General features: G+C 35.2%; 1 protein-coding gene across 1 annotated transcript in view; it reads left to right on the top strand.

Moving 5' to 3' along the window:
* The window catches only part of Lnpep (leucyl and cystinyl aminopeptidase), a 98,977-nt gene that overhangs the window by 62,871 nt on the left and 23,233 nt on the right, over window positions 1-12,873 (top strand). Inside the window, exons 7-11 of the mRNA XM_048421785.3 lie at window positions 1,658-1,771; window positions 3,145-3,276; window positions 6,650-6,781; window positions 8,855-9,015; window positions 9,199-9,287. Coding sequence (XP_048277742.1) covers window positions 1,658-1,771; window positions 3,145-3,276; window positions 6,650-6,781; window positions 8,855-9,015; window positions 9,199-9,287 — 628 coding nt within the window. The remainder of the gene's footprint in view (window positions 1-1,657; window positions 1,772-3,144; window positions 3,277-6,649; window positions 6,782-8,854; window positions 9,016-9,198; window positions 9,288-12,873) is intronic.

Here is a 12,873-nt window from a genome sequence, read left to right as displayed (position 1 = left end):
TTTTTATTACCTCAGTGCTGGGGCCAAGCCCAGAACTTTGTATTTGTTAGACAGTACTTTACTGCTGAGCTAAATTCCCTAACCATTGAATATAATTTTCTCCTTATTAATACATATCTGCATCACATCTAGCAACTACCAGCTGCTCGTAACCTTGTAGGATGGAATTTTTCCCTCAGTTATACCCTTCCCCTTATTAAGTCAAAACCTTCTTACTGTGTAGCTCAAATTTCTCTTGCCTCAGCTCTTGAGTACCAGATCATAGGTGTGGGCTCTCATACCCAACTGACCAAATTTCTTTTTCTATTTCCTGCTATAACTGGGTTCTCAATTAATGTGGGAGAAGGAGCTTAGAAAAATTAATGATTGAACTCTCAAAAGTAATTTTGTTTTGTTGTAGTAATAACCTTATTTTTTGCTACTGATTTGAAATAAAACCAAGTCTACACTGAAAAATTTGTATACCCTATGACCACCTTTTATTGCAAGTATTTTTAAAAGAAGTTTGTTTGTTTGTGTATGTGTATATGTGCCTGTATGTGTTTGTGTCTGTGTGTGCCTGTGTCTGTGTATGTGTGTGTGTGCCTGTATGTGTCTGTGTGTGCCTGTGTCTGTGTATGTGTGTGTGCCTGTATGTGTCTGTGTCTGTCTGTCTGTCTGTGAATATATGAGTATGTGGGTGCACATGTGAAGCAGAGAAGAGAGCATTAGGTGTCCTCTTCTATCCCTCTACCTGTTCTGAGGCAGGGTCTCTTTACAAGTGTAAAACTCACATTTAGTGAGATTGGGAGCTCACAGACCACAGTGATTTGCCCGTTTGTACCTCCCTAGAGCTGGGATTGCAGATATTTGTGTAGAATTACATGATGGCTTCTTACATGGTTGCTGAGATTCAAACTCAGGTCCTCAGAATTGCAGGGCAAGTGCTAACTGCTGAGCCATCTCTCCATACCCAAAAGAGACGTAGAAAGATCTGTTACCCTTTGCCTTATTTTTACTACCATATGTAAGAAAGCATTTAAAGAATTCTCTGATTTCTTCTGTGTGTGTGTGTGTGTGTGTGTGTGTGTGTGTGTGTGTGTGTGCACGTACATGCACACACATACCAGGTTTCTATAAGAATGTTACTCGAATCTTGTGTGAATTGTGTCTTGAACTCAGGTAATTAAAGAGAAGCATGAAATCCAGACCCTCTGACAATAGGAAAATCATTAGTTGTCATAGAAGATTGCACATACAATGGAAAATAATCTTACTAACTTGGTATTAGATCAGATAATTTAATTATCTAAGAAGTCTCACTTTAACGAAGCAACTTAAAATAGTCATTATCTATATAGTTTAATGTATACTGTATGTTAAAAGTTCATACACATTTTAATAAATAAATATATTCATAGTCTTTTCTGCTTCTTTTCCCATTCAGCTAAGGTAAAATGTTGACATTTTTATTTTACTTCTAAAATAAGTTTATATAACTTTTAAAATTCTTTATTTTTAATACAGTTTGTGTAACTTTTATGTCTTTAATTACTCTGGATACAGTCTATTTTAAGGTATTTTTATTTGATATCTGTAATTAGCTGATAGTTAATCCAGTTAAGAGATTCCTTTGAATATACATGTCATACTAGTTACTAGCTTGTCTTTCCTACAGTGGTTTGGTAATCTGGTTACAATGCAGTGGTGGAATGACCTGTGGCTAAATGAAGGCTTTGCAACTTTCATGGAGTATTTCTCTGTGGAAAAAATATTCAAAGAGCTCAACAGTGTAAGTACTGTGTTTCATTATTTTATGAGGAGGGAATAGAGAGGTTATGAGTTATTTACCATGTGTTTTCTAAGCATTGTGTTTTCTAAGCATTTTTAGAAAGCTATAGCCACATCTATAATTCTGGAGATTTTACAATTAGAATCACACTCCTACTTATTGATGTAGTTCATTGAACATTGAAATAGTTATGTGTGATCATAGTTTTTTACATCAGGATGAATATTTTAACTGCTACATTTTACTTTTGATGTGGTTTTTCTGTTTGAAGGAGTTTGGATAAAGTTGGAAAATTTGTTTTGTTAAAAAACATAAAATATTTCTATAAAGAGAAATGAAATGAAGACTGACTTCAATATTGCTTTTCAATAGTCACTGAGTGTACTCTCCCGGCAGTTCTTAAACAGCATATAAGTTGCTAAAATAATAAGTGAATGAATAAATAAATAAATTGTCCTGGCTGTGTACAAACCATATCATCCTGTTTCAAAGACTTGAATGGCATCCTCTTAGAGAGAGTTATTATGCTGTGAGCTGTGTCAGAGTTTGGAGGTATTTCCTGTACTCACAGATGTTCAGACATAGTAGGCCATAATTTGACAGATATTGCTGAAATGATTCAAGCATTATTGGGCAGCTGAGAGAAAGCATGAACATGGGTCCCTCAACTATAGGAAAACCTCCCATATAGAAATGTTTTCAACTCTAAAATTCTGTGACTTGCTGTTAGACTCCCTGCAGACATTATTCAGGTTCTTGAAGTAATACTCTTGAGAATTTCCAGTTTGACATTTCTGTATACAGGGCATGTTTAAAACTTAAGTAATTTTCAGTTGGAATACTAAGTAGTATTAAGTGTGCTACTTAATTAAGCAATGAAATGCACAGTCTCACCACTTGGGGGTGCCCAGAATGCTTAAAATTCTAATATGCATTCTAGGGACACTCTTGGCTGAGCTATGCTTTCAGGCTGGGTTGTACTTTATATAAAATAACCTTAACTAAGAATTGTATATTATTTTTAACAGAAACTCAAGATTAGGACCAAGTTTCTGTCCTAAGTTTCAACTTTTATTTTAAAAATGTGCTTTAATCTTTGTTGAATGAATATTTACCTTGGATATTCAGATTTGGAAATTTGCTTTCATTAGTTGTAGATTCTTAATTTTACATTTATGCTCTTTCTTATGTCCCTCAATTTTAAGTACAGTTTTAAATTTAAGGAATATTTATATACTGTATTTTCAGTAGTTTATATGCTAAAATTTAGTAAACCCTGAATTTTTTATCCTGTAGCAATTTTCATAATCTGTGTAAATGTATAATTGCCTTTACACTGGTAATGACTTCCTACCTCTTAATTTTTTTACTAGTATGAAGACTTCCTAGATGCTCGATTGAAAACCATGAGGAAAGATTCCTTGAATTCATCCCATCCAATATCATCATCTGTTCAGTCTTCAGAGCAAATAGAAGAGATGTTTGATTCTCTTTCCTATTTTAAGGTATTACTGTGCACAAAAGAAATGTACTGGAACTCACTCTGTAGACCAGCCTGACCATGATGAACTCAGATCTGGCTGACTCTGCCTGTCAAGTGCTGGGATTAAAGAAAGGCTTGTACCACCACCACCCAGCTAAAAAATATACTTTTAATAGACTTTAAATTCATTTTGTAAGTCAGCAAACAGCTTAATTCATATTAAAAATTGAATAAATATTGATTTGGGGGTATCCTATTATACTGTTTAAATTTTAAGCATGTCAATCTTTTTAAACTTTTGTCTTAACTTTTGTGAGTGTTTCTTTCTCTGTTTCCCTCTTAGTTACTGTGATTAGTATCCATGCAGTGAAGCAGATTCTATAAGAATTCATCTTTCAAAATTTGTTTTATCTATTGTTCTATAAATAGAATGTGTTCTGAGAAAAGAAGGACCTGAGCAAAGCCCTTTCTTACTCAGAATTGAGGTATTTTCCAGAATCAAGATCACCAAAATAATTAAGCAAAAAAGTTATTTTAATAATTGACGACTATGATTACCCTTCAGGTGTGAAGTATAAGCACCAGGTTTGTGGATGGAAAGTAGAAGCTCAGTTGGAATCTGAGCAGGTTGGAGAACAGTGTGGTACCAGTGTTACTCGAATTTATAATGTCAGAGGATGATGTTAAAACCAATTAGCCTTTTTTTTTTCTCGATTAGCCCTTTGTGTTTGATTGCCAGATTACTTGGCTAGTAAATCCCTGTGCTAGATAGAGAAGAAAACACATTGAACATTTGAGGATAGAACCCATATTATAAAAAAAGCTCAAAATTGGGTGGTAAATACATGTGGAAGAGTAAGAGAAGGTGTATGTGCTGAATTAGTACAGAGAATTTATGCATGCTGAAGAGATACTCAGAAGTAGAGATTTGAAATGTTTCTAGGAACACAAGTAACAGGGTGGGGCATGAATGGAATAATTTGCTCCGCAGAGAAGAACCAGGAGTGCTGGTGGCAGGGGCAGTGACATTTATGCAGAGATGGAGTCAGAGTGAGTTGGAAAGGTAAGAAAGGAAGCATGACCCTCAGCTGCAGCAGGGCCTGAATGCCATAAGAATCTAGGCATTTTTTAATATACGGATGACTTGTTTAAACTTGATATTTAGAAAACTTAAATTGGATTCAATTTATAAAGTGGATTACAGTAGGGAGGAAACAAAAATGAGACGTGACACTGAATGTCAGACATGCAGTGGTGAACATTCAAAATGAGTGGTCTTAGCAATGGGAAGAAAACAGATCTAAAAGTAAGATGAGTTTCGAACTTGAAGAACTTGATAGGTGACAGGGTAAGGCAGAAATGTTTTCCAGATTCAAGCCTTCATCAGGAAGGAAGGAAATTATAGTACTTTTAACAAAAAAAAATCAACAGTTTAATTTGGTCTAAAAATATATACACTAATTTCCCTTTATCTGAAGTTTTATTTTCTGTGGCTTCAGTTACCTATTACTAACCATCCTATGAAAAATATTAAAAGGAAAAGTCCAGTAATAAACAATTCATAAATTTTGAACGGCATGTCATTCTGAGTTATGGAAACGTTCATGCTGTCCTGCCTTGGTACAAGTCAACCATTTCTCCAGTGCATCAGTGCTGTGTATGCCTCCTACCTGCTCATCACTAAGTACCATCTCAGTTATCTGATCAACTGACTCAATGAGGGCCGATAGCCAGTATCTCTTACTTTATTTATTAATGATCCTTAATGCACAAGTAGGTAGTTGAATGCAAGTCTGAAATTCAAAAGTAAAATCTAGTTAGATATATATATATATATATATATATCAGGAGGCTAAAGCCCCTAGAGTTGGGAGCAATGAAAAAGCAAATGGCAGGGCACACCAAACTTTAGTCATTGGGAGGATAAGATTCAGTAAAAAAAAAAAAAAAAAAAAAAAAAAAAAAAAAAAAAAAAAAGACCCTGGATGGGAGATAAAATTAGGAACACTATCCCAAGGCTGGGTCTCTAAAGACTTTCAAGCAGGAATGGGAAATCAATCATATTAACTTCTATCAGTGCATTGTTAATAAGGCAAGTAAGAGAAGTGAGATTGATCTGGCACCAGAAATTCACCAGTGACCTTGGTCATGATATTGCTAGTAGAGTAGTAGTTCATCTGTGGTATAAAAGAAATGGGAAGAGAGCAAATGTTGATGACAGTAGAGTTTTACTACAAATGAGAAGCAAGAACTAGTGTGATAACTAGAGGAGGCATGAAGTTAAGGAATGGTTGAGAGTCATTGATGTGTGTGTGTGTGTGTGTGTGTGTGTGTGTGTGTGTATGTATGTAAGAGAATGTTTAACATTTGTGTTTTATTAATGGGAATATTATAGTACAGAGAAGAAAGTTCATCATGTAGAAAAAAAGAAGGGACTATAAAGAATAAGAATGCTTAAATTTATAGAATAAATTTAGAGTGAAAGCAGAGTGGAATAGCTATTAAATTTATCTATACTTAAAATCTTGATGACTTGATAGTGCTACATTTTTATAACAAGTGAAATTTATTCAAATACTGTTTAATGTCTGCTACTAGGCATTGTAGTAGGCACTATTTTCTGTAGTTGTATCTTTGAATTGTTCACCCCAACTAGCCTTCAGTATAGAAGAGATAAACATAAACCAGATAAAGAAAATGATATCAATTGCAAATAGGACAATGTGACTTCTCTCTCAATTCAGAAAAGACACCAAACAGGTAGTTGCTTCCTGGTTAGAAAAGTAGCGTGTGTGAGGGGGTATAGTAATGCCCGAACACTTGCAAGCCCAGCTATGGAATCTTAGTGTTTGCTTGTTCCTCTATATATTCATTAGTGTAGACATCATTCAGAAGAAGAAAGATCCTGATTATTTCTGCAACATGGGAGGCTAAAATTAGAATGTAGTTGCTACCATCAGAGAGATTTTGAAAGCTCTGCTAACTAATTGTGCCTTCCTTGGTGTATGTACATGGGTGCAGGTAGCACTTTAAGAATTGGAGCTGGGAGATGAGATGCCATAGAAAATTTGTCATGTGCTTCTACTAAAAATACACAAATGTTTACCATTTTAATGCTGACATGAAAACAATGTACACTGATAGACCACAAAAAATGGCTCATGATAGATTTAGTGTGCATAGGAATCTAACTACCTTTGTTAATGTTTATATCTTTAAATAATTGTATTTGAACACAGTTTACATCTATGTATACAAGACTAATAATGTATTATAACTACGTTGCATATATGAAATCGTGTGTTTTAGAAATAATATATTTTCAATTTAGATTCTTGATCCTATGGCCTGCAATAGTTCATTATTTTTTCCACTTTTTTTCAATTTTTGGACAGGGAGCTTCTCTCTTGTTGATGTTGAAGACTTACCTTAGTGAAGATGTGTTTCAGCATGCTATCATTCTTTACCTGCACAATCACAGTTATGCATCCATTCAAAGCGATGATCTCTGGGACAGTTTTAATGAGGTAAGTGGCCTGGATAGTTCATCCCTGTCTGTGAACTATGAGAGGTCCTCTGTTTATATTTCTATCACACATATAAATGGTACCAATTATCACACATATACATGGTACCAATGATAGTTATTTAAGAGAGAGAAGATAGAGCTTAGCATATAAATATTTGTCATTAAAGTCAAGAAATGAATTTTTTGTATTGTTACAAAAAAAGGATCTGGCCATGGGTAACTATAATCGTTCTGTACCTTAATCTCCATTCCTTTTGTTGGGTAAGAAAAAAATTTCTTCTCAGTATTAATGAATATTACATATTTTTGATGCTTGATTTTTTGCAAAAATTTATTTTCCTATATGTTTTCTAGTTTTTCTACCTTCAGTTAATGATACTGTATGGAACCTTATGAATCTCTTGATTTGGAGGCCCAGATCCTTCTCAGGAGATGATATATCACAAGATGACATCACATCAATGAGTACCATGAGTTACATACTTCCCTTGAGTTGTTTCTCTCTTTGGAATTTGTTACACTTCTATTTTCTAACAAGCAGTGTAATTAGGTAGAATTAGTCTTCAGAGCAGTGTATGAACCCAGCATGTCTGTGGTACATATGTTGACTGCACAGTTCTCATAAGCTTGAGTTTGTTATTCTGATCTAAACTGGTAGTTCTTTGTGCTCTTCAAGATCACAGATATATCTGAAAATCTGATAAAGTTTTTGTCATTTGCCTTAGAAAAACCACATACATGCAAGACATCACACATAGTTTCAGAGTCTTATGGATACTGAGTCAAGAACTCCTTTGCTTTGAATGTGCCTCATTTATTCTTGCTTGCCCACTCTGAATTGTTGGTATTTTTGTAGTATTAAGTTCTTGACCAGAAGATAGGACTCCCTACTGAGTTCTGTTTGAGATAAGGAATTAATTCTTATTCCCTAACACCTGCTTCTGTATTATTTTTTCCCCTCCAATCATATGTTGGCATTTCAGTGAAGAGCTATCACTTACTTAGTTCCCATTCATACATATTTTGACATTTGGAACATATGCCTGCCTTTATCACTCACTGCAAATGTTGTTGTCCCATCCCAACCTAGTTCCTGGGGTTTTTTAGCATTCATGTAAGACTGTATACTAGTCTCTTCTTTAAAGTTCTCAAAGTACCTTGCTTTTCTTCCCAGCCTCTGGTCCTGAAATAAATAGGTCAGAGCCATGAGAAAGATACGATTAATACCTCAATGAAAATGGAAAACATTGTTCTATACTTTTGTGTTTAAGCAGCATATGGTGCTTGAGGTAGAGCCTTCCTTAGTGATGTAATAGTGTAGGTTTTATGATGTTGTAGTGGCTTGAATTTACACCTATATGTAATCCAGAAAAGTGAGCTAAAACATAAAATTTAGCCTTCTTGCTTTAAAAAGACCACTTTTTTGTGTGTGTGTGAATCTCTTCTTGATCATTGATACCTGGTGTCTTGGGGGTTCATGAGCTTTACAGGGTCTAATAATATGAGACATCAGATTTTAGGTTTTGCAATTATTTGGGGAAAATAATATCTATGCTAATCAAAAAGAATTTACTGTTGTTCTCTAAGAGACTCGGTTAAGGGACTAGAATTTTTTGCAGCTAGCCTTGACCTCATAACCTTGTAGCTCTCCCCCAAAACTGGTTCTTTAAAAGACTGACACTGAAGAAGCAGAGTGGGAAAAAAAGAGGAGTCTGGGCTTGCTGCTTCTCAGGCCTGAGGGGCAGTGCTTCCATCCTATACTACTTCTCACTAGTTGTGTCTTTGAAATCATAGTTTTGTGGCTTGAAAGTACACTTTTATCTTTTATGTATTCTAATGTTAAATTCTACAGGTTGGTAGCATACCTGCTATTTTCAGCATGGTAGAGCTCATGCCTTATGAAACACTCACTTATATTCCAAACTAGTTTATTTTTTAAATGTACACTCAACTAAGCATCAATTCTTTGTGGTCTTCATGAAGTACATTAGGGACAGGAAAAGGAACAGGCAAATTAAACTAAAACTTTTAAACATTTTTATCATTAAGCAAAATTAATTCTTCTTAATAGGTCACAAACAAAACACTAGATGTAAAGAAAATGATGAAAACTTGGACCCTACAGAAAGGATTTCCAATAGTGACTGTCCAGAGAAAGGGGACTGAACTCCTTCTACAACAAGAAAGATTTTTTCTAAACATGCAACCAGAAATTCAGGCTTCAGATGCCAGGTATTATTGTCCTTCTTTCTTCCCAGCCCATCTCGTTTCCAGTCTTATAACCATCATTCTTGTGAAACCTAATGAGGGCTTTCCTCTCTGGAAGAATTTTGGAAACTGTCGGTTAGTGTCCTAAACCATCAAGTCCTAAATAATTAGGAAGAGAACTAACCCTCCAATGTTTTACTTCTGCAGCTACCTTTGGCATATTCCAATATCCTATGTCACTGATGGAAGAAACTATTCAGAATATCGATCAGTTTCACTACTGGACAAGAAATCAGGTGTGACAATAGTTAATTCCTTTCTGATAAAAAACATTACTAGTAATGTAATTTTAAAAATTTGACCATAGGGCAGATAATAGATTTCATTATACAGTATGTAATTCTCTGATCTAGTGTCATAAATAATTATTTAACACTTTACTACAATAAGATCAACTGTTTATATGTATAGAATTGGCTTTTAGTTGTAAGAAATAAGGTTAAAAGTTGCAAAGAATATTTTGACAATGTTTTATTGTTAGTACTTCATAAATATTTTGTGTTTGAAAATAAATAAAAAAAAACAGAGCAATTGCTTTAAGTGTTATTATCTACTTTCAAGTGCTAGTCTGGGACCAATGCATTTAACAAGCATTTTATATATTATTTATATGCATAATAAAGGTTGATTTATAACTTAGATTTACAGTAAATGCTGATTACAACATATTCTGTAGACATGTAGATAGCCGGACTTTCTTTGGACCACCAGCTCCCAAATAATGACACTGAGACTTCTTATTAATTATGAAAGCTTGGCCTTAGCTTAGACTTGTTTCCAACTAGCTCTTAAAATTTAAATCCTGTTTATATTAATCTATGCTCTGCCACATGGCTCACTACCTCTCCTCGGTGCAGTATGTCTGACTTCTTCTGTGCTTCCTGGTGAATTCCCCACCTCTCAGGTTCTTCCCCTGAGTTCCTCTATCTCCCTGAAATGCCCACCTATCCTCTCCTGCCTAGCTACTGGCCATTCAGCTCTTTATTAAAGCAATCAGGAGGTGCCTTAGCAGAAACACATCTTCACACTGTACAAAAAGATTATCTCATAACACATTTTTTTTTGGTAATAAAAATTGGGATAAGGAACTATGATAACCAAAAGATAGTAAGTCCCAACAGTGGCAGAGGCTGAGTATCCCTAATTGAGCTTCATTATAACAGTCAAAAATATTTCATATTTTAGATCATTTTAGGTTTCAGGTTTCCAGATTGGGAATGTTCTACTAGTAAAATCTGTGCAAATAGCAGAAAATCTACAATACTCTGAGATTTGAAATACTTCTGATCCAAAGCTTTTCAGACAAGAGGCAATTGGTCTGTATATGCTTACCTATAAGCTATCAATAAAAAGCCACTGAAGTGTAATTTCTAACCATTTGTGATATACATCTGTGATACCTACACATATATCATTTTAATTTACAATCCCAAAAGAACATAAGACTCTTTGGTTCTGTGAGAATCAGCAATGAATACTTTAGATTTATGAAAAAGGGTAAGTCCTTGCTTAGATCTGGATATGTTTTCAAATCTGCATTTTTGATAGGTAGAGTAAAGCCCAATTGCCTGATTCACACCATGCCTCTCCCATTTACCACTTAACCAGCTTTTAGATTAGGTATTTGGCTCTGAGCCTACTCTAAAATAGAGTTTTGATAAGGATTTTTAGAGTTTATTAATATGGAGTGCCCAAAATCTTGTCTGGTGTATGTTAAGTTCATGTTAGACACCATTGCTAAGGGGCTTACTAAAGAATCTTTTGGCATAGTGTATCTGCACTACATAAATTATGGAAAAAGTTTTCTAATGCTATCATAAGTTTTTTGTGCTTTCTTTGTCATTTTAAAATTTTTTACTTGAAATCATTATATACATATGATTTCCATATCTTTCCTTTAAAAACATATATGGTAATTGACACAGTATTTCATTTTTATACCCATAATTCATCATATTTCCTAATAAAAATATCAGATGTTAAGATATTTCCCCCATTTTTGTCTTTTTTTTATTTTTATCAGTGCTTCTCAAAATTGAGGGCTATTTACCTTTTGTGATTGGATACTCAAAACTAAGCTACTCATCTGTATTGTGTGGTAACAGTGGGGGCTGTCAGCTTCAGTGTATGAATGTGTCATTTCATTGCAGCTTTACCACACCCTGCAGAAGAGGCACAGCACCTATGTATCAGTCTCACTGTTTGAAGTCCTCAGAGCAGAAAATGATCCCACCATCTCTTTGATTAATGTGTGAAAAAGTGCTGCTTTCCCTGGTAAAACAGAACTCTAAAGATTAGAGTCCCTAAAGGGATACACTGAGCTGAGGAAAAGGAATACCCTTCCCCTCTGTCCCTTCAGCAGTATAGTCTAAATACAACAGAGCGTTTCAAAAGACCCAACAAGGAAAATTTGCAGGCTTCCGAATAGTATTTAAATTTTTGCTGGTATTAGAAATAAGCAATAAGAAATCTGATTCTGTCTGTTCTTTAAAAATCTCTGTTTATATGTGTGTGGTGAACTCTGAGATTCATGCTGTATAAAATAGCTCCAACTTCCCTACTTAGTCCTTACACTAGTCAACTCTGTTACTGAAACAGAATAACAAATAATTTAAGGGGGGGAAGATTTGTTTCAGCTCAGTGTTTCACAGGTTTTAGTTCCTGGCTCTGGGAGATGGGGAGGAGAAGAAAAACATTGTCAAGTTATATCTTTTGGAAACATTCCAAAATAGTAACCTACTTCTTCCTCCAGACCCTACCTCAATAGTGCCCATTCTCTTCCAACTTATCAGTGACTTCTTAATGATTAGATCCTCTAGCTTTGGACCAAGCCTTCAACTCATGAGTGTAGGAGGGACATACAGTATACAGGAACCATAGCTTCCCTGCTTTCATCTCCCCACTATGCTTTCTCTTCCCCTCTTCTTCACTCTTCTCCCTTTCCCTCCCCCCTCTCTCCTTCCCCTCCACCTCCATCGATGTTTCCCCCTCTTTCCTCTTCCCACTACCTTCTCCCTCTTCTCCATCTATTTCTCCCTCTGTCTCCCTTCTCTCCTTTTCCCTCTCTCCTACTCCCTTTTAATCTCCCTTACCTAATGTACTCTAATTTTGCTGCACAGAAATTTTTCCAGCATCTTAACAAGCCGTACTGTCTATTGTGTTTAGATCCTTTTGTGTGCTGTTGTCTCTCCTTGAAGAACACCCTGACATCCCTTCCCTTGACCTCCTCCCATTCATTTCTCTGCCTTTAGCCATGGCTTGTTCCAGTCTGCATCCCAAGACAAGGTAGATTCCACTTTATAGTTTCAAATAACATTTTGTACTTTTCACTCAGAGTATTCCGTAAGTACTATGCACTTGTGTCTCCCTCCATGTTATATTTATCTCCCATTGAGGGTAAATGCCGTGGTTTATAAATTGCTTTAATGAACTTAGCATGTAGTAGGTACATAAACAATTACTGAGTGAATAAATGAAATCACTGAATGTTAATTTTGACTATAAAAACGTCTAAGGAAAGAACACTGAAAGCCAAAAGAAATGCCTTATTTCCCTTCATTGAAAAGACTCATAGTAAAAGGGAATATAAAAAAGGAATAAAATTGTTGAACTGAGACTGGAACTGCCCCAATTTGATGTAAGCAACATCTGTTTCCCGTTAGTAACTGTGTAGTTCTTCAGTGGCTGTTGCTGCTTTAATTTCTGCCAGTTCAAATTTAAGAGTGCATATTGAAAACACACTGCTCTTAGGAGAAGATGTTTGACTCTGTGGACAGTTGAATCTTCTTGGCTCCTGATACCCCAACAATAATTTCTCTCAAT

Source organism: Myodes glareolus, chromosome 1 (assembly GCF_982192425.1).
Source record: "Myodes glareolus chromosome 1, mMyoGla1.1, whole genome shotgun sequence".
NCBI classification, from domain to species: Eukaryota; Metazoa; Chordata; class Mammalia; order Rodentia; family Cricetidae; genus Myodes; species Myodes glareolus.
Note: the sequence above shows the minus strand (reverse complement) of the source record. Positions and strands in the feature narration are given on the sequence as shown.